General features: G+C 38.7%; 1 protein-coding gene and 1 pseudogene across 1 annotated transcript in view; one reads left to right on the forward strand and one right to left on the reverse strand.

Annotated features, from left to right (window-relative positions):
- Vps35 (VPS35 retromer complex component) overlaps positions 1–18,553 on the forward strand; it is a 35,899-nt gene that overhangs the window by 8,873 nt on the left and 8,473 nt on the right. The window contains exons 3-12 of the mRNA NM_001105718.2: positions 76–172; positions 2,251–2,374; positions 3,599–3,781; positions 5,763–5,976; positions 8,060–8,143; positions 8,767–8,876; positions 11,276–11,372; positions 11,484–11,632; positions 14,559–14,766; positions 15,893–16,048. Coding sequence (NP_001099188.2) covers positions 76–172; positions 2,251–2,374; positions 3,599–3,781; positions 5,763–5,976; positions 8,060–8,143; positions 8,767–8,876; positions 11,276–11,372; positions 11,484–11,632; positions 14,559–14,766; positions 15,893–16,048 — 1,422 coding nt within the window. The remainder of the gene's footprint in view (positions 1–75; positions 173–2,250; positions 2,375–3,598; positions 3,782–5,762; positions 5,977–8,059; positions 8,144–8,766; positions 8,877–11,275; positions 11,373–11,483; positions 11,633–14,558; positions 14,767–15,892; positions 16,049–18,553) is intronic.
- Positions 5,386–5,483, reverse strand: LOC120098671 (U6 spliceosomal RNA; annotated as a pseudogene).

The following is an 18,553-nucleotide window of genomic DNA, read 5'->3' on the forward strand; positions in this document are numbered from 1 at the left end:
CAGTTTTGCCTAAATAGAACCAAGATAAACGTTTAGTTAAGTAAGTACTCTCATAAGTTATTGGTATTTCTGTAGGACAAAAACAAGCTGATGGACGCTCTGAAACATGCCTCGAATATGCTTGGAGAACTCCGGACTTCTATGTTATCACCAAAGAGTTACTATGAACTTTGTATCCTTTGACTGTTGAAGGATTAACATTTGAGCCATACTTATTTCTTATTTGGTTTTGTTTTTTGTTTTTGTTTTTGTTTCCCTCTATGTAGCCTGGCTGAGTTCCTGGCTTCCCTGGAACTCACGCTGCAGACCAGGCTGATCCACCTGCCTCTGCCTCTCTGTGCCTCTCTGTGCCTCTCTCTGCCTCTCTGCCTCTCTCTCTGCCTCTCTCTGCCTCTCTGCCTCTCTCTCTACCTCTCTCTGCCTCTCTCTGCCTCTCTCACTGCCTCTCTCTCTGCCTCTCTCTCAGCTTCTTTCTGCCTCTCTGCCTCTCTCTGCCTCTCTTTGCCTCTCTCTGCCTCTCTTTGCCTCTCTACCTCTGCCTATTGAGTGCTAGGAGCAAAGGTGTGTGCCACCTCATCTGGCTTATAGTTACTTCTTGATAAGGCCAATTGTTTTTGTTGTTGTTGTTGGATTTGTATTTAAAGCAGAACCAATACAGACTTATTAAGAAAAAGCGAGGAAAGAACTCTTAAGAGTGGGAGGGCCTTTAAGGCCTTTATTTATACTCTTTGTTTTTAGATTTATGTGTGTGTGCTTTATCTGCATATGTGTATATCTGGACCACACTCATGACTAGTGCCTGCAGAGGCCGGAAGGCATCAGATCCCCTGGAACTATAGTCACAGATGGTTGGAAACCACTATGCTGGAACTTGAACCCAGGTCCTTTGGAAAAGCAACTAGTGCTCCCCTCTATCACAACCCCCCCCCCCCCCCGAAATGGATGCTTATTTTTTAGCCCAACCTAACCTCAAACTCACAGTTCTCCTGCCTCAACTTCCTGAATGGTAGGGTTATAGGGATGAACCATCATGCCTGGCTTTTGTTCTTTGTTAAAAATATGTGGAGTCAGTAGTTCTATTAGTTTTTAGACAAAATAGTCCTTCTCCAAGCAGATATTCTAAATGAGAAAAATGCCCCTTTTTTTCCAAGAATAAATCTCCTCTCCCCCCCCTTTCCTTTTCACAGTGTTGGCTGTTGACCTTAATTTTAGACAGACAATTTGCCAATTGAACTAAATCCATACCCATATGTCTAAGTTTCTCAAAATAAATTGCTCTTAATTTTTGAAAAAAATTGAAGCATCTGTTTTCTGTTTTTGTTTTTGTTGTTGTTGTTGTTGTTGTTGTTTCAGAGGTAAGATCTTGTTGTGTGGCCTTCCCTGGCTTGTTAATTGGCAGTGATCCTCTTGGCATCTGCCTCTTGTGTGCTGGCATTACAGGTGCATGCCACCATGCCTGGCATTCCCTTCAGTCCCCCTTATAAGATGCTGAGGCCAGGCTTGAACTCTTGCGTTCAGCTGATCCCCATCTTCAGCCTCCCAGGTAGCTGGGAGTCTTTCTTTCTTTTTGAGACAATGTACTGTGGTGTAGCTCAGGCTGGCTTTGAACTTACTGTTCTTCTGCCTGAGGTCTGACTTCAGACATGTGCTGTTATACCAGCATGAAAAAAATTTTAAGTTTAATTTACTTTTATATATATGGCTGTTTGCATTGCATATATGCATGTAGCTGGTGCCCATGGTAGTCAAGAGAGTATCAGATCCCCTGAAACTGGAGCTAGGAATGGTCCTGAACTATGCTGTGGGTATTGGGGACTGAACCCCAACCCATTGCAAGAGCAGCAGGTGTTCTTACTGCTAACCCATCTCTGCTCCAGTGATCTTTACTGTAGAGCAATGAAAGCCAGCTGAAATTCTCTCTTCCCTTTAAACATTAAGTGGCCTTTCCTTTGAACTCTGGCCCTCTCTCTGTAGCCTCATGAGTAGCTGGTATTATAGCCATGGACCTCTGCCAGGCAGTCCAAAAGTGTGTGCGGTTTTGTTTTGTTTTGTCAGTGGTGGAAATAAAATACAAGACTTTTTTCTGTGAGAGGTAAATGCTTGCACTAATGAACTGTATCACTGGCCCTGCCTAACAGTTGTAATTATCCCAACAGTAGTTGTGAAGTGTGTGTGTGTGTGTGTGTGTGTGTGTGTATTTTTTTTTTAAATTAATTTACCTTTGTTCTTAATCCTTAACCATAATTAAAGATATGGCTATTTCTGATGAGCTGCACTACTTGGAGGTCTATTTGACTGATGAATTTGCTAAAGGAAGAAAGGTGGCAGATCTCTATGAACTTGTACAGTATGCTGGAAACATTATTCCAAGGCTGTAAGTAATTAACGTCTTTTATAGCCACACTTTCTAGGCTTTGTGTAGAGGTGAAGTCTCACCCAACAAAAGTTAGTGCTAGTTTAAAACTCCTCTTTCTTTGCATTTCTTGACTTAGATACTTTTTTCTTTTTTGAAATTATCCCTCTCTGTTTTTTGGACAGCATCTCATTGCTTTGAATTCACGAACCTCCTGGCTCAGTTTCCCAAATGCTGAGAATGCAGAGATGACACTCCATGACTAGCTGACATTGGCTTTTTTAAGGGGCAGGCATGGTGTCATATACCTGTAATCCCAGCTCTTTGCCACAGAGACATTGCTGCAAGTTGAAGGGTAGCCTGGTTTACATAGCAACTAAGTATCTAAGTCAGCTGGGCCTATGGTAGTAAGAAAGAGCAGGTGTGTGTATGAGAAAATCAAAAAGAAAAAAAATCAGTAGTAATTTCCACAAGCAACCATGGTCATCATAGTCTAAGAATATTGAAAGGAAAATGATAGAAGTAATTTAAGTTTAAACTTTTGTACATTTTAAGTAGCCTGATTATTGTTCCACTGGGGGTGTGAATCATCGTTTTATTGATCACACTGTATATGTTATCTACCCTTTAGTCTCTTCTTAGCCTTCTTGCTTGTTGGAATAGCTGTGCTGCTGAGATAGCCTAATGCTACCTCATCTTCTCTCACCTATTTTATTCTCATTGGGTAGTTACTGTATCGTCTCAAATTCAAGGATGGTGAATATGGCATAGTAAGTAAGATAGAGGAGAGAGATCATTCACTCATGTTATCTTTTGTTACAATACTGTTACAGTTGTGTTAGTTACTGTGGTTAATCACCTTGACTGATTAGTAAATGTGTGTGTGTGTGTGTGTGTGTGTGTGTGTGTGTGTGTGTGTGAGAGAGAGAGAGAGAGAGAGAGAGAGAGAGAGAGAGAATAGCCGTACATACCAGCTGCAGTATCAGTTAGCAGATGGCTGTCTTGGATCGTATACTTCATGAGTCAGAGGGACTGACTGACCACTGGGATCAGTCAGTGATTTTTTTTTTTCAAATATTTTTGTAGTTATATTTAAAGTTAGGTGGTTTTTCTCACCATAAAGAATACTGTTTAAGATGATATAGTTTCTGTCTTAATTTATTTAATATGTGTGTGGTGTGTTTGAATACAATCAAGTTTTCACATATTCTGTCTCTAATCAAATGGATTCTTTGCTTCTCCTAGTTATCTCTTGATCACAGTTGGAGTTGTGTATGTCAAGTCATTTCCTCAGTCCAGGAAAGATATTCTGAAAGATTTGGTAGAAATGTGCCGTGGCGTGCAGCATCCACTAAGGGGTTTGTTTCTTCGAAATTATCTTCTTCAGTGTACTAGGAACATTTTACCTGATGAAGGAGAGCCAACAGAGTAAGTAATCTTGGTGTAGCTGTAGTGTTCCCACCAACCCTGTAGTGAAATGTCTTAAAATTGTAGAAAAGTATACAGAAATAAGAACACGTGTCAGTAGTTTTACCACTCAAATTCATGTAGTATTTTGTGTCTAGTCTTTCACTGAGATATATAATTGTATGAGACAAAATGTACTCATATTCAGTTATATATTTAGAAAGATTCTTTAGAATCTGCTTTTAAAAATTTATTTATTTATTTATTTTTGTTTTGTTTTTGTTTTGTTTTGTTTAGGGTTTGCTGTGTGGCCTTGAGTGACTGGTACTCACTGTAGCCTAGCCTGGTCTTGAATTTTCAGTAGCTCTCCTGTATGCACACTCTCAAATAATGGATTATAGGCATCTAATATAGTTAAGAACATCTTCCCATTACATTAGATAATCTTTGTGACTGTAACCTTTAAAGGTGTTGACTTGGAAAAAAAAAACTAAAAATAGTTTATAGAGGCCTCTGTTTCTTTTGCAGCTTCCATTCTAGCATTAAAATCCATGACACCTTTTTTCCCCAGCAATGGCGGATTGCTGCTAGGTGTGGTAAACTTTTTATGTGATGGGTCCCTAGATTGAAGAACTAATAATTTCCTTTTATTCAAAGTTTACCTGTTTTTTAAATTTCTAAGACTAGTAAATCAGTAGTTTATCTGCATCAATCCCTTTAAAAATACATTATTATATGTATATTTGTGTGTAATGATGTGTGTGTGTTCATGTATGTGAATGTGTGCCATGGTGTGTGTGTGATGGTCAGAGAATAACTGTGGAGTTGGTTCTTTGCTTTTACCTTTACATGGTCTCTGGGAATCAAATTCCGACCACCAGGAGTACATGGCCAGTGCCTCTACCCTCTGAACCACTGCACTAGCCATCTCCCTTCTTTCTCATTTTGAAAAACATTCTCACCGTATAACTCACGCTTCCCTTGAGCATGCAATCCTCCTCCTTTTGCCTCTCAAATGTCTACATTACAGGTTTGCGTCACTATGCCGAGAATCGTTTGCTGCTGCTGCTGCTGCTGCTGCTGCTACTACTACTTCTTCTCCTCCTTTTCCTCTTCCTCTTCCTTCTTCTTCTTCGTATTAAGTTAAACCATACATAAAAGATTTAATAGTATACAAAGAGGATGATGTTATTTTTATTATTATAATTTGACTCTGAATTTTAAACGTTTAGACAATCAGTAAAATATTGGAAAAACTAAGTTTCCTGTCTTAGAAGATATAGAAAAATAAGGTCTTTCTTCATAAAGCTCATACTTCATTTGAAGCCAAAATATAACAGTAAAGCAGCAGTTATTGGTCTATCCTAAATGTCAAGTTTTGGGGTCTTTTAGAAACTTTTTAATTTTTGTTTTTTAATCAGGATATGTAAGGATTCGGCTGTAGTTGGATTCCTTATGGTGGGAGCTGGGACGCCATCATGCTTCCAAGTGCAGTGCCTTCCATACTAACCCCTCTTCAGTAGTACTGTGTCACCATGCATGTCTGAGTTCTCTGTAAGAAGTGTAGTTGCTGAAGAGTGTAATGTAAGCTGCCAGTACCATGTGAAGCCCTGTCATGCCCCCTTAAAAATACGGGGTGCTTCACAGATTGCTTGTCACTGTAGGGGCCATGCTAGTCTCTGTACTGTTTCAATTTTAGTTCGTGTGCTGCTAAATTGAGCACAACTTTTTATATTCTAGTGAGTTGCGGTAAGGGCAAAGTCCAGTGAGCTCAGAATAAGGAGTCATGGAAAGCGATTTGCCCCATAAATGTGTGTTCTTTCCCTAGTTTTTTTCATGCAAGAGTCTGTTCTTGAAATTTAATTAGCATTAGGCCAAATGAAATGAAGTTGAAAATGGCTTTTGAAGCATGAGTATTTGTAGAAGTAAGAAGAAATGAATGGACGAGTAGTAAGTTGATCCTGTCATGTGCATAAAGATTTTTCTAACTTTTTCTTGGCAGTGAAGAAACAACTGGTGATATCAGTGATTCCATGGATTTTGTACTACTCAACTTTGCAGAAATGAATAAGCTCTGGGTGCGGATGCAGCATCAAGGACATAGTCGAGATAGAGAAAAAAGAGAACGAGAGAGACAAGAACTGAGAATTTTAGTGGGAACTAATTTGGTGCGCCTTAGTCAGTTGGAAGGTGTAAATGTGGAACGTTACAAACAGGTTCTTATCTTTTTTGTTGTCATTTTTTTCTTACATTGTGAGATCTAAACTGAAAATTTTATTTTAAATATATTTTTGTTAAATTTAAAAATATTTTAACTTTTTTACTAAAAATGATCTAGTTAAAAGCACTATCATGTTTATGGGTTGGGGATTTCTATACTGTCAAGGTAGCAGTTTTACTTAAATCTAACTATCGATTCAGTGGAGTCTCAGTCATACCTAACTCTGTTTTATAAAGTCAATAAACTGATTCTAAAGTATATGAGAAGGAGAAGAGAACCTATAATACCCACAGCCATTTTAAAAGACTAGGACAAAAGGACCTAAGTTTACTTTCACTGAAGTGAAGATAGTTTGTGGTATTGATATATATCAGTTGTGCTGACTGTTTTTTGTGTCAACTTGACACAAGCTAGTCATTGCAGAGAAAAGAGCCTCAGTTGAGGATATGCCTCTATGAGATCCAGCGTATGGCATTTTCTCAATTAGTGATCAATAGGGGGTGGGGGTGTGCAGCCCATTGTGGGTGGTACCATCCCGGTGCTGGTGAGCCTGGGTTCTGAAAGAAGGCAGTTTGAGCAAGCTATGGGGAACGAGCCAGTAAGCTGCACCCCTCCATGGCCTCTATATCAGCTCCTGCCTCCAGGTTCCTGCCCTGTTTGAGTTCTGTCCTGACTTCCTCCAGTGATAAACTATGATGTGGAAGTGTAAGCCAAATAAACCCTTTCCTCTTCAGTTTGCTTTTTGGTCATGGTGTTTCGTGGTGGCAATAGAAACCAGTGGAGAGACGCATAAAGGGGAAGTGATGAAAGGGACAGACACATGAGACAGTGAAGGGGGATAAAGTAAGGATCTGCACACTTGTCTAAGGACTTTAAAAGAAAAAAAAGTGTGTGAGGTTTTTTGCCAGCATGTATGTTTATGTACCATGTGTGTGTCTGTGCCCAGAGGCCAAAAAAGGGTGTCTAATCCCCTGGAACTGGAGTTACAGATGATTGTGAGCCACCATGTGGGTGCTGGGAATCAAACCCAGGTTCTCTAGAAGAGCAGCCAGTGCTCTTACCAAAAGGCTAGCTAGATGGTAAGTATTTGAGTTTTGTAAGTTATTAGTTAAAAGTAGTAAATTAGATGGGTATGGGGCACAGGCAGAAAAACATTAAGAAAATGATCAGGGCAGGGCTTGGTCCCTTGACATTTTAGAGTACAGCTCAGTTTGGCTACTATTTAATATACTTCAGGTTCTGGATTTGGATCCATAGCAACAAAAATATGAAACAAAACCCCCAAAATTCAGGCAGTGAATTAGATTTGTCAATCCTTGGATTAGGTAGTCCATTATTAGACTCACATATCGGCCCCTTCTTTTTCCTCTCCCTTGATCATCTCAGGTAGTTCAGGCTGGCCTCCAACTCACTTGTAGCCAAGGATGGCCTTCAAGTTCTGATCCTCCTGAGTGAGTCCTAGAGATTCCCTCTGCCAACTGAGCCACATCTTCAGCCCTGCCGTTCATTTTTATGAAGGTGCAAAGGCAGACTTACTGTTTGTCTTTTGAAACAGGTTCAGTCTTTAGTCCTTGGCTGTCCTGAAGATTAGGTCGTCCTTTGTAGGTTAGGATGACCTTGAACTCACAGAGATCTGCTTGCTGAGCGTTGGGATTAAAGAGGTGCACTACTATGCCTGCCCAGGGTAACCTTAATAAATTACTCTGGAACAATTGAATACCCACTTTATGTGTAAACAAAGACACTTTTAAGTCCTGACCATTTCTCAAACAGTGTAGAAACTATAGAAAAGGGATCAGAGACTTATTTATATATAATCTAAAAGTTCTAGAAAAAAACATAATCTTCATATCTTGGATTAGTTAAAGTCTTGTTAGGATAGACAAAAAAACACAAAGTTAAAAAAACCTTTATGTGATGAAGTTTTTATATTTAATAATAAGTTAATTTTAAACTTGAACATTGAAGTGTGGGTGAAAGCAATGTAAAATGATTTTCATGTTCATTGCTAGGGAAGTCCTTTGGGATTTTCAAAATCATTTTCAGCTCACCTTTGTTCTTTTCCTTGCTGTGTTTAGATTGTTTTAACAGGCATTTTGGAGCAAGTTGTGAATTGTAGAGATGCTTTGGCTCAAGAGTATCTCATGGAGTGCATCATTCAGGTAAGTAGGAGAACAGTAATTCTTAAAAGGAGTTTTCATTCTTGTTTGGGAAAAAGAAGTCCTGAGCCCAGTGTGGAGGTACATGGCCTATAGTTCCAGCCCAGTTATGAGGATGAAGCCCTGAGTTTAAGGCCAACCCGGCCATTGTGCCTAAACTATGCTCAGAAATAGAAAAAACAAAAAACAAAAAACTTAGGGAAAGAGGTTGGGGATTTGGCTTAGTGGTAGAGCGCTTGCCTAGCAACTACAAGGCCCTGGGTTCGGTCCCCAGCTCCGAAAAAAAGAAAAAAAAAGAAAAAAAGAAAAAAAAAACTTAGGGAAAGAAAAGTTTTTCTTGAATAGGAAACGTCCTTCAAAAATTTCCATTTTCAAGCTTGGTCTTTGTACTAATTATTGGTTTTGTTTTGTTTTGACTCAAAAATATAGGAAAATAATCTTGAGTTTTCTAGGTCTTATTAGACTTACTTGTATGCTAGAAATGGAATATTTCTGGCTTTGATTTTAATTATCCAAGGTTAAATTATTTAGAATTTCTATAAGTAATGATTTTGTATACCATTCATAAGATCTGGATATTTTGTGAATTTCTTTCTCTTTATTGATTAATCATATCTGACTTTTAGGTTTTTCCTGATGAATTCCATCTCCAGACTTTGAATCCTTTTCTTAGAGCTTGTGCTGAGTTACACCAAAATGTAAATGTGAAAAACATAATCATTGCTTTAATTGACAGGTAAGACTGTTCAGCACTGGAAGGGAAATGCATGCTCTGACATGGAAATAAGCAACTTAACAACATTCATAAGTCCTTTGTTTCTGTTATTACTTATAAGTACCAATTTTAGTGTGATTTTGCTATAGATATTTTAGCATTCAATATCTAGTTAGTGATTGCCTGACTTAAGTGTAAAGGTTTACCTTTTCATTTGAAGGTTTAAGGAGCTTAATGTGTGTTTTTTTTTTTTTTTTTTTAATGTAGCCCAGGTTGCCTGTACATGAGGATGACCTTGAATTTCTGATTCTCTTGACTTAATTCAGGTGCTGGCATTAGACCATACCTGGTTTACAATGAGTTCTTTAATCTGTTGAACTGATATGTGTAGATATTATTGTGCAAAGCTTTCCTTGTCCAAAGTTCATTGAAGAACAGAATTTCTCAGAATTATGTAAATTATCTTTCAGTGGTAACTTACTTGATTTAGTTTTTATTTTTTAAGTAGCAACACCATAAGAATGATTCAGAATGCTTAAGTAGTGCTCGCTTCGGCAGCACATATACTAAAATTGGAAGAATGCTTAAGTATTCATTCTGCTGTCACATTTTCATAAAGAAGAGTTTTTAAGAACCGCATTTTTAGTTATCTCCTTTAAGTATAGTTTTTTAGCCATTAGTTTTAATTGATAAAACATATAAAAATTAGGATTAGCTCAGCAGTTAAGAGCACATACTACTCTTGAAGATGACCTGAATTCAGTTCCCTGCACTGACACTGATGGCTCGCAGTTGCCTGAGGCTCCAGTTCCAGGGCACCTGACCTTCCTTCTGGATTCCATAGATACTTGCATTTACACTCAAGATTTAAAAGTAAAACTTTTTTAGTTTGTGTGTGTGTGTATATATGTATATATATATACACACACACACACAAATATATAAAATTATTGTAATATTAATTTTATATATTTACATATATTAATATGTATGTGCATATATGTATATTTAACATTTATATCTATATAAATATATGTGTATAATGCATATGTATGTATAACTTGGCTTCTTATAATATTTGTAATGAATGACTGCTTGGTAGCCTTGCTATATGATAAATAACACATAATTTATCCTACTGTGAGTATATATCATTATGAGGTTAGAAACAACACCAAAGATGTATTTCAGCAGACTTTTTTTTTTTTTATTTTTTATTAACTTGGGTATTTCTTATTTACATTTTGAGTGTTATTCCCTTTCCCGGTTTCCGGGCAAACATCCCCCTAATCCCTCTCCCTCCCCTTCTTTATGGGTGTTCTCCTCCCCATCCTCCCCCCATTCCCGCCCTCTCCCCAACAATCACGTTCACTGGCGGTTCAGTCTTAGCAGGACCCAGGGCTTCCCCTTCCACTGGTGCTCTTACTAGGATATTCATTGCTTCCTATGAGGTCAGAGTCCACGGTCAGTCCATGGACTTTAGGTAGTGGCTTAGTCCCTGGAAGCTCTGGTTGCTTGGCATTGTTGTTCCAGACTTTATATATATATATATATTTCAAGCTATCTAATTAAGTTACTAGTCTTAAGTTACTAGTCTAGAAATTAATAAAGCAGAGGTCTCCAGATTGTCGTAGGCAGCATACATTGCATGCTTTTTGGGCCTACTCTTAAAGAAAGATGGCTAACTAGATTGTCCTGTGCAGGAGTAATACCATTTAGCAATCCCAATCAGTGTGGGTTTCTAATGCATAGCAAAATGCAGATGTAGTTCGGACCTTGACAGGTAATGCAGTGTGCACAAGTTTGAATAGCTTAAGATGCAGGTTATAAAAGTGAACATTATGTCTAGTGGCTCCATATAGATGTTGGGTACTGAACTTGGGTTCTCTGTAAGAGTGGTAAGTACTCTGACCACTGAGCCATCCCTGCAGCCTCTATTTATTTAATCCAGGTATGGTAGCACATGACTGTAAGCCCAGCACTTCTGAAGTAGAGACAGGAGTACCATAAATTCTAGGCTGGGTTGTTCTACATACAGTAAGTGAATAAGTAAGCAAACATGATTGCCAATGGAATAAGGCATCATTAACAAAACTTAGTTAAGAAATTGAGTAAAAAGCCATACATTGTAGCTCTTGTTTTAACCTTCCCACCCTAAATGGAAAGGCAGTAACATTTATTGTTAAAATAAGTTCCTTCCATCACAGTAGCATCTAGGCTAAATTTCCAAAGTCTTGTTTGGAATTAATTCACCAAAAATTAATAGTAATGTCTTGGTATTTTAGCTATAATCTTAACAGCCATTCTTAATGTTCTAAGAAATAGACTCAGAAAATAGAGAAAAGCAATAAAGAAAAAATGAACCCACTGCTCAGATCCTGTATCTTAAAAAAAAAAGAAAAAAATGTTTTCTTTTTTAGATTAGCTTTATTTGCTCATCGTGAAGATGGACCTGGAATTCCAGCTGAGATTAAACTTTTTGACATATTTTCACAACAGGTGGCTACAGTGATACAGGTTTGTATAGCGTTTTCTGTAAGTTCTCAACTTTGGAATTTCTTTATTGGTCTATCTTTTTTTTTTTTGTAATTGTTTAAAATAAATTATATAATTTTCTAAACATTGCAGTCCAGACAAGACATGCCATCAGAGGACGTTGTATCTTTACAAGTCTCTCTCATTAATCTTGCTATGAAATGTTACCCTGATCGTGTGGACTATGTTGATAAAGTTCTAGAAACAACAGTGGAGATATTCAATAAACTTAACCTTGAACAGTAAGTCAATATTATATTTAAAAAATTTTCAACTGCATTTATTTGTTGGGGAAGGAGTTAGAAAATATGCACATGTGGAGGTGAGAGAAAAACTTGCTTTAGTTGTTTGTCTCTTCCAGGGGCTTCTGCAGATAGAACTCAGGTTAGTAGGCTTAGTGGCAGGTGTCTTTACCCCTTGAGCCATACCCCAAAGTTACAACATTGAAAAAAATTCTTAGCATTGTATTAGTTTTTCTTTTCTCAGTTTTTCTTTGAAATGTTTGAAGTATATGCTGAGATTTTCCTGTGTGGTGCTAAACAGGATCAAAAGTTTTGCTAGTTGCTTGTATACAGTATATGGTAGTGAAGTGGTTAGTGACCTATAAGATCTGTAGACAGTCTTCAAAGTTCTGTGTCTCCAATTCAAAACCCTTCCTGAGTTAGTTTTTGTTTCGTTGTCTTTACTATTGTATTTTATGTGTATAAGTGTTTTGTCTGAATGTATGTATACACATCATGTGTGTACTTAGTGCCTTTAGAGACTAGAAGAGGGGGTTGGCACACCCTGAAACTGTAGTCACTGACAGTTACAAGCTGCCATGTTGGTGGTGGAGAGAGAACCTGGTCTTTTATAATATAATAACAGTTAGTGCTTAACCTTTTGAGCCATCTCTTCAACCTCAAGAATGAGCCAGTTTTTAAACTAGTAGGGAAACATCATTGACCACCACGCCTCCCTACCCCATCCTACCGCACATCACCTCACCACTGCAAAAAAGAAAAAGGTTTACTGCAGATGAGTAAATTGTAAACAATAAGGGTGTATGTATGTTTATGTTGAAAAATTAGGGACATATGTATATATTCAAAGTATAACAATATTTGAGCTTTGGTTTTAATAACTGTTGGGAAAATGGTCTTAGTTACAGTTTTACTTCTATGAACAGACACCATGACGAAGGCAACTCTTTTTTTTTTTTTTTAAGATTTATTTATTATATATGAGTACACTGTAACTGTCTTCAGACACACCAGAAGAGGGCATCAGATCTCATTTACAGATGGTTGTGAGCCACCATGTGGTTGCTGGGATTTGAACTCAGGACCTCTGGAAGAGCAGTCAATGCTTTTAACCACTGAGCCATCTCTCCAGCCCCAAAGGCAAGTCTTATAAGGACAGCATTTAATTGGGGCTGGCTTACAGGTTCAGAGGTTCAATCCAATATCATCAAGGTGGGAACAAGGCAACATCTAGGCAGGCACAGTTCAGCAGGAGCTGAGAGTTCTGCATCTTCATCTGAAGGCTGCTAGCAGAAGACTCTCTTCCAAGCAGCTAGGATGAGGGTCTTAAAGCCTACACCCACAGTGCCACCCCTACTCCAAAAAAGGCCACGCCTATTCCAACAGGGCCACACCTTCTAATAGTGCCACTCCCTGGCCTGGTCATATACAAACCATTACAATAATGTTCCCTACACTGGATGCTTCCTTAGTCATGCTGTCCTAGACCTGTGGCACCCTACAAGGGCCACTTGGGGGGGGTGGTTGTTTTTGTTTTTTTGTTTTTTGAGACAAAGGTTTCTTGGTGTAGCCTTACCTATTCTGTAACTTGCTCTTAGACCAGGCTGGCCTGGAACTTAGAACTCAGATCCCCTACTGCCTCTGTTTCCTTGAGTATTTTGGTGCTGTGATATGTGTCTTTTCCCCAACAGTTGCCCCTTGAGTCCCTTAATTAGACTTCCTGCTTTTCTCTAAGTTACTTGTAATATTTGGGTGTTAATGTACTATTTTTTCTTTTCTTGTTTCCACCCGTTGGTTAGGACACAACAGGAAAGTTCCTTTCTCCTTTACTCCCTTTTATTAGTCATTTCCATTTTCCTGTGAACTGAAACACAGTACAGATCTTTTACATAAGTAAGAGAGAAAAGTAAATGATATCTTTGTTTTCCTTTATCCCTCCAAGATGAACTTTAAAGTAAAAGTTACTAAAATAACTAGAAATGCCAGTGTCTAAAGGTCTTGTAAATGCTAAAATATGCGCAGTCCCCTATATAAGATGCTACCTCTTAAATTCAACTTGGTCTCCCTGAATCACCATCTTCTAGGTGGTTTTTGCATGGATTTTTCTCCTACTTACTTTCTTCATAATACTTGCTCTCTATCCTAGGAACCAATAGGATAGAGATTAAGTGTATTATTTTCTCAATTTGCTTGATCTATTTCTTTAAATGTGTAATTGAATTTTAAAAAACTTTTTATCGCTTCTTTGTGAATTTCATACCATGCACCCCAGTCACACTCATCTCTCCTGTCCCCTGTACCTGCCCTCCACCCTTGCAGCCTCTCCCCAATGGGGAAAAAAAATCTCATGCAAACTGTAGTGTATCTCATGGGGTACCCTTTTGTCCACACTTCTTTGCAAATGTTCATTGTAAAGACTCATTCATTGGTCTAGTACAAGGCCTCTGACTTCTGCTGCCTCACTGGGACTCCTCTTGGATATTCTGTTGTTGCCCTGTGCCATGGATAGCCTGTAGGTTTACATCTGTAGGACAGGCTCCTTCACGTACTCCAGCAGTTCCATAAATGCAGTAGATGTTGGGGTAAGGCAATCCAAAGCCCTGGATCTGGGCCTGCAAGGTATCTGAGCTAGTCAGTCCGAGGGCTCTCCTGTTCTCCCCATCTTAGGGCTGGCTCACCAGCAACCCCTGGAAGCATGGCCAGCTCTACCCTGCTGTCCAGGTGAGGTGCAGGGCCTGTTCACCTGAATGTTGCAACCAGTGAGGGACATGGCCAGTTCTTCTACTCTCATGACCTTGGGGCCAACTCTTCTGCCTGCCATAGTTGGTAAATGAAGCTTTTTTTTTAAAAAAAATATGTGAAACAAGTACTATGTGTATAAAGATTAATTTTATTCATGAAAGGGTTGCTGTTTTTCTCTTTGTAGTATTGCTACCAGTAGTGCAGTTTCAAAGGAGCTTACCAGACTTTTGAAGATTCCAGTTGATACTTACAACAATATCTTAACAGTCTTAAAGTTAAAGCATTTCCACCCACTTTTTGAGTACTTTGACTACGAGTCCAGAAAGAGCATGAGCTGTTATGTGCTTAGTAATGTTCTGGATTATAACACAGAAATCGTCTCTCAGGACCAGGTAAGAGAATACAGATACTCTCTTTTAGGGGACATTGAGCTATAGACTGGTAATAAATGAAGGAGGTAACAGAATAAAAACTATGAATAGCTTATTATAGAAGTTAAAAATTGGAGATGTACATAGAATTATTAAATACGTCTGATTTCACCAAAAGGATAATAACCACAGTTGATTAACATTTGGCATATCTTCTTTCAGATTTTTGTGCATAAATGTATATTGACCTATTAACTTTTCAATGCCTCTGAAACAAAGTCCCTGCCCCCCCCCCCCCCCCCATTCAGTTCAATTATTACTGCTTGTATGTGAATGGGTGAGGGTCACCTGCTGGGAGTATAAGCAACTTTCCAGTAGCTTTTCCCATAGAAATGACTCTGCTGCTTTTAGCAGCCAGCACTGCCAATAGCTCTTCAACTGGGCTTGGATCCTTGGGAACTTCCTCCCTATCCAGCATGCGCGTTGACGAGCTTGATCTTGGGCAGGCAATCACAGCTACCGTGGGAAGGTGTTATTTTGCAGTAATCCTTGACCTCTGGCTCTTATAATCTTTCTGTTCCCTCTTCAGTGTTCCCTGAGCCATGTTGGGGAGGGTATGCTAAAGACATGCTATTTAGGACTTAACACTCCATAGTCATTTATTTTCTACCCTTTGAGTTGTATTAACTGTTACCCACTGCAAAAGAAGCATCATTGATAAGGGAGGAAGCTATAGGTGGAAGGGTAAGTATTTAGAAGGCAGCTTGTTACTGTGTGAATTTAGCAAAATAATAGTAGTAGATTCTGCCTCAGGCCTCTCACTTCATACTTGGGTTCTTGGCCAGGTTTACGGGATCCCTGTGGAACAAAACTTAAGTCTGAGTAGAAAGTCATTGGTTATTCCTAAAACGTTCATTCCACTATTATACTAATGGACTGATTTTGCCAAACGGGTTGTTACTGTAGCTTCTAAGGTTCACAGCTGGTTGAGACTGTTTATACCAACTTCTTTACAAAAACAAAAAACAAAAACAAAACAAAACCCTGAATTAATTTGCTGATACTGTTTCATTGCGTATACACTTAGAAACTGTTACCTTTGTTGATGTTGGTTTCACGCTAATATTTTCTACTTTCCATGTTGCAGGTAGATTCCATAATGAATTTGGTGTCCACGTTGATTCAGGATCAGCCAGACCAGCCTGTAGAAGACCCTGACCCAGAAGACTTTGCTGATGAACAGAGCCTTGTTGGCCGATTTATTCACCTTCTGCGTTCTGAAGACCCTGATCAGCAGTATTTGGTATGAGTTATCTCTTGCTGTAACCTTTCATCACACATAATGAGCAGAGAAGTGTTTAAATGGTTTAATGCAGCTTTTGCCTTAGTTTAAGATGTTGAAAAGCTTGCTACTGAATTTAAAGTTCATGGCCTTACAAAATTAACATATTTAGGTTTTGTTGTTGTTGTTTTGGGGTTTTTTTTGAGCCAGGGTCTCACTGTAGCCAAGTTAGCCTCAAAATTATGATCCTGCTGCCTTAGCTTCCGGAGTGCTATGATTTTAGGGTGTACCTCCATGCACAGCTGAGATTTTATTTTTGTATAAATGAGTAAGCTGTTGGCACTCAGAGGAGCAAGTTAGATATTCCTGCTTCTTTTGAAAACCTGAGAATTGCAGAAAAGCTTGCTTTTCTTTAGTTGGAAATTACATTAATTATTCTGTGTTGTTTCTTGTTCAGTAGCGTAGTGCATTTGGAATGTTTAGTTATTTGTCATAATAAACTTCATAGACTTCCTAGGCTGACTTGTGCTCTGATAGGAAGATGTTTTTTTTGTCAGATGAAAAACGTGTGAAGTTTAGTAATCAGACAAAGCTCTTTGTTTTATTGTAGTCCTCGGTTAATCTTTATGAAATGAAGATTTAAATGTGGTCTAAGTAGGTTTGTTGGCATCTGACAGTGAATGATTAAAAAGCTAATTTCTGTTAGTGGAGAGATAACCTTTGATTTGGCTTAGGGAGAGATTGTTTTTATGCACTATGGGACAGTACAGTGAATACTGTATTTTAAATATTTTAAGTTGTTCCCCTTCCCGAGTGTGTGTGTGTGTGTGTGTGTGTGTGTGTGTAGCATTTTCTGTAGCATGATCATATTTGTGACGGATTATGTTTGTATGCTTCCATATCACAAGACCCAAATATATCACATTCTGTATTTTACGTGGACTCACTTATCCTCTTTGGTGTTTGTATTTGCATGTTTATGTAGGTGCACATCAAGTGTCTTCCTCAGATGCTCTCCATTGTATTTTTCTAGGTAGGGTTCCTTAGTGAGCTCCATGAAGTCACCTGCTTCTGCCTCCCCAGTGCTGGGACTGCAGTTGCCTGGTTGCACCTGGCCTTTTATGTAGATGTTAGGTGGGTGTTAGGTGGGTGTTAGGTGGGTGTTAAGTAGATGTTAGGTGGATGATGTTAGGTGGATGATGTTAGGTGGATGTTAAGTAGATGTTAGGTAGATGTTAGGAAACCGGACTCAGTTCCTCAAGCTTGTGCTGGAAGAATTTTACTGATTGAACCATCTGCCCAATCCTTTGGTTTTCTTTTTCTTTTTTTTTCTTTCTGAACCGTCCATACATTTGTTTCACACAGCTTTTTAAATTATATTGGTATTCTTCTTAATTTAAATGTGCTTAGAAAGTTTGCTCTACCTGTAAGGATAAATGATTAAGTTTATAGGAAGAACTAAAAGATCAGAATTTAGACAGCTCCCAACAGCTAGAACAGGCTTTATTTAATTTTAGAAAAGTAGTTTCTCTAATTCTGGCCAACTAATTAGGGCATAGGACCCAGTCACTCAGTGGTCTGAGTTCAAGAGAATGAGAGATTACATGTAGCCTTAGGCTGGGGTTTTCGAAGCTAAGGATAGGAAAAGTGGAAAGGGGAATTTAGCTGGTTTCTTTACATAACCTGATTTTTTTTTTTTTTAATTTGTTTTTTGAGACTGTAGGGTCTGTCATCATTTTCTGCAACCACCAGGTGTCTGAGGCAGCTTTGCCTCTACAATCCCCAAATAGCTGGCTTCCTGGAACTGTGAACTCAGTGTAGGGCCTTGGCTTTTAGGAGTGATTCTTCTACTTCTGGTAACACGCACACATGCACACACGCACACACGGATCCCTCACAGCTGTTTTTCCATTGCCTATTTTTCTGAGCCCATACTTTGTGCAAGGTATTGATTACACAATTTAAATTTTGTGTCATTTAATCTTCCTAACAGTTATATAGGAGTGCGCTACCTCATTTTTCAAGTGAAATTTGAGCTAAGAGGAAGACAGTTGTTGTATGAGACTTATTCTTGGGAATCACTACTCAGACATCTCTTCACTGCTATTAGGAATAGATGACAGACCCACATAATGATTCTATTAATGTTCACTTTGGCCAACTAGTGAGTTGGGATTACTTACAGGAGTGGGGGCAATGAGAGGGTGGAGTTATTCACAGGGACAGGGCTATCTCAAAGACAATGCCATAACTGAAAATCCCACTCTGGTACTGGTTACAGCTCATTAAATCTGCAATCCTGGAGCTCTGCATGGCTTGCTGGCAGCTTCCTTGTTGGAGAAGCTCCTCCAAGCAGCCTTGCTGGTCAGTCTCTTCTATCAGCATGGTTTACTGGTCCTTGAGTAGGGCCTTTGTTAGTCTTACAGGTTTAAGCTGTCTGGGACTTGGAAGGTTATTTATTTCCTGAGTCTTTGGAGCATCTTTCCAGGATGGAATGTTTCAATAGATTGCTACACAGCAGTAGTA

Source organism: Rattus norvegicus, chromosome 19 (assembly GCF_036323735.1).
Source record: "Rattus norvegicus strain BN/NHsdMcwi chromosome 19, GRCr8, whole genome shotgun sequence".
Taxonomy (NCBI): domain Eukaryota; kingdom Metazoa; phylum Chordata; class Mammalia; order Rodentia; family Muridae; genus Rattus; species Rattus norvegicus.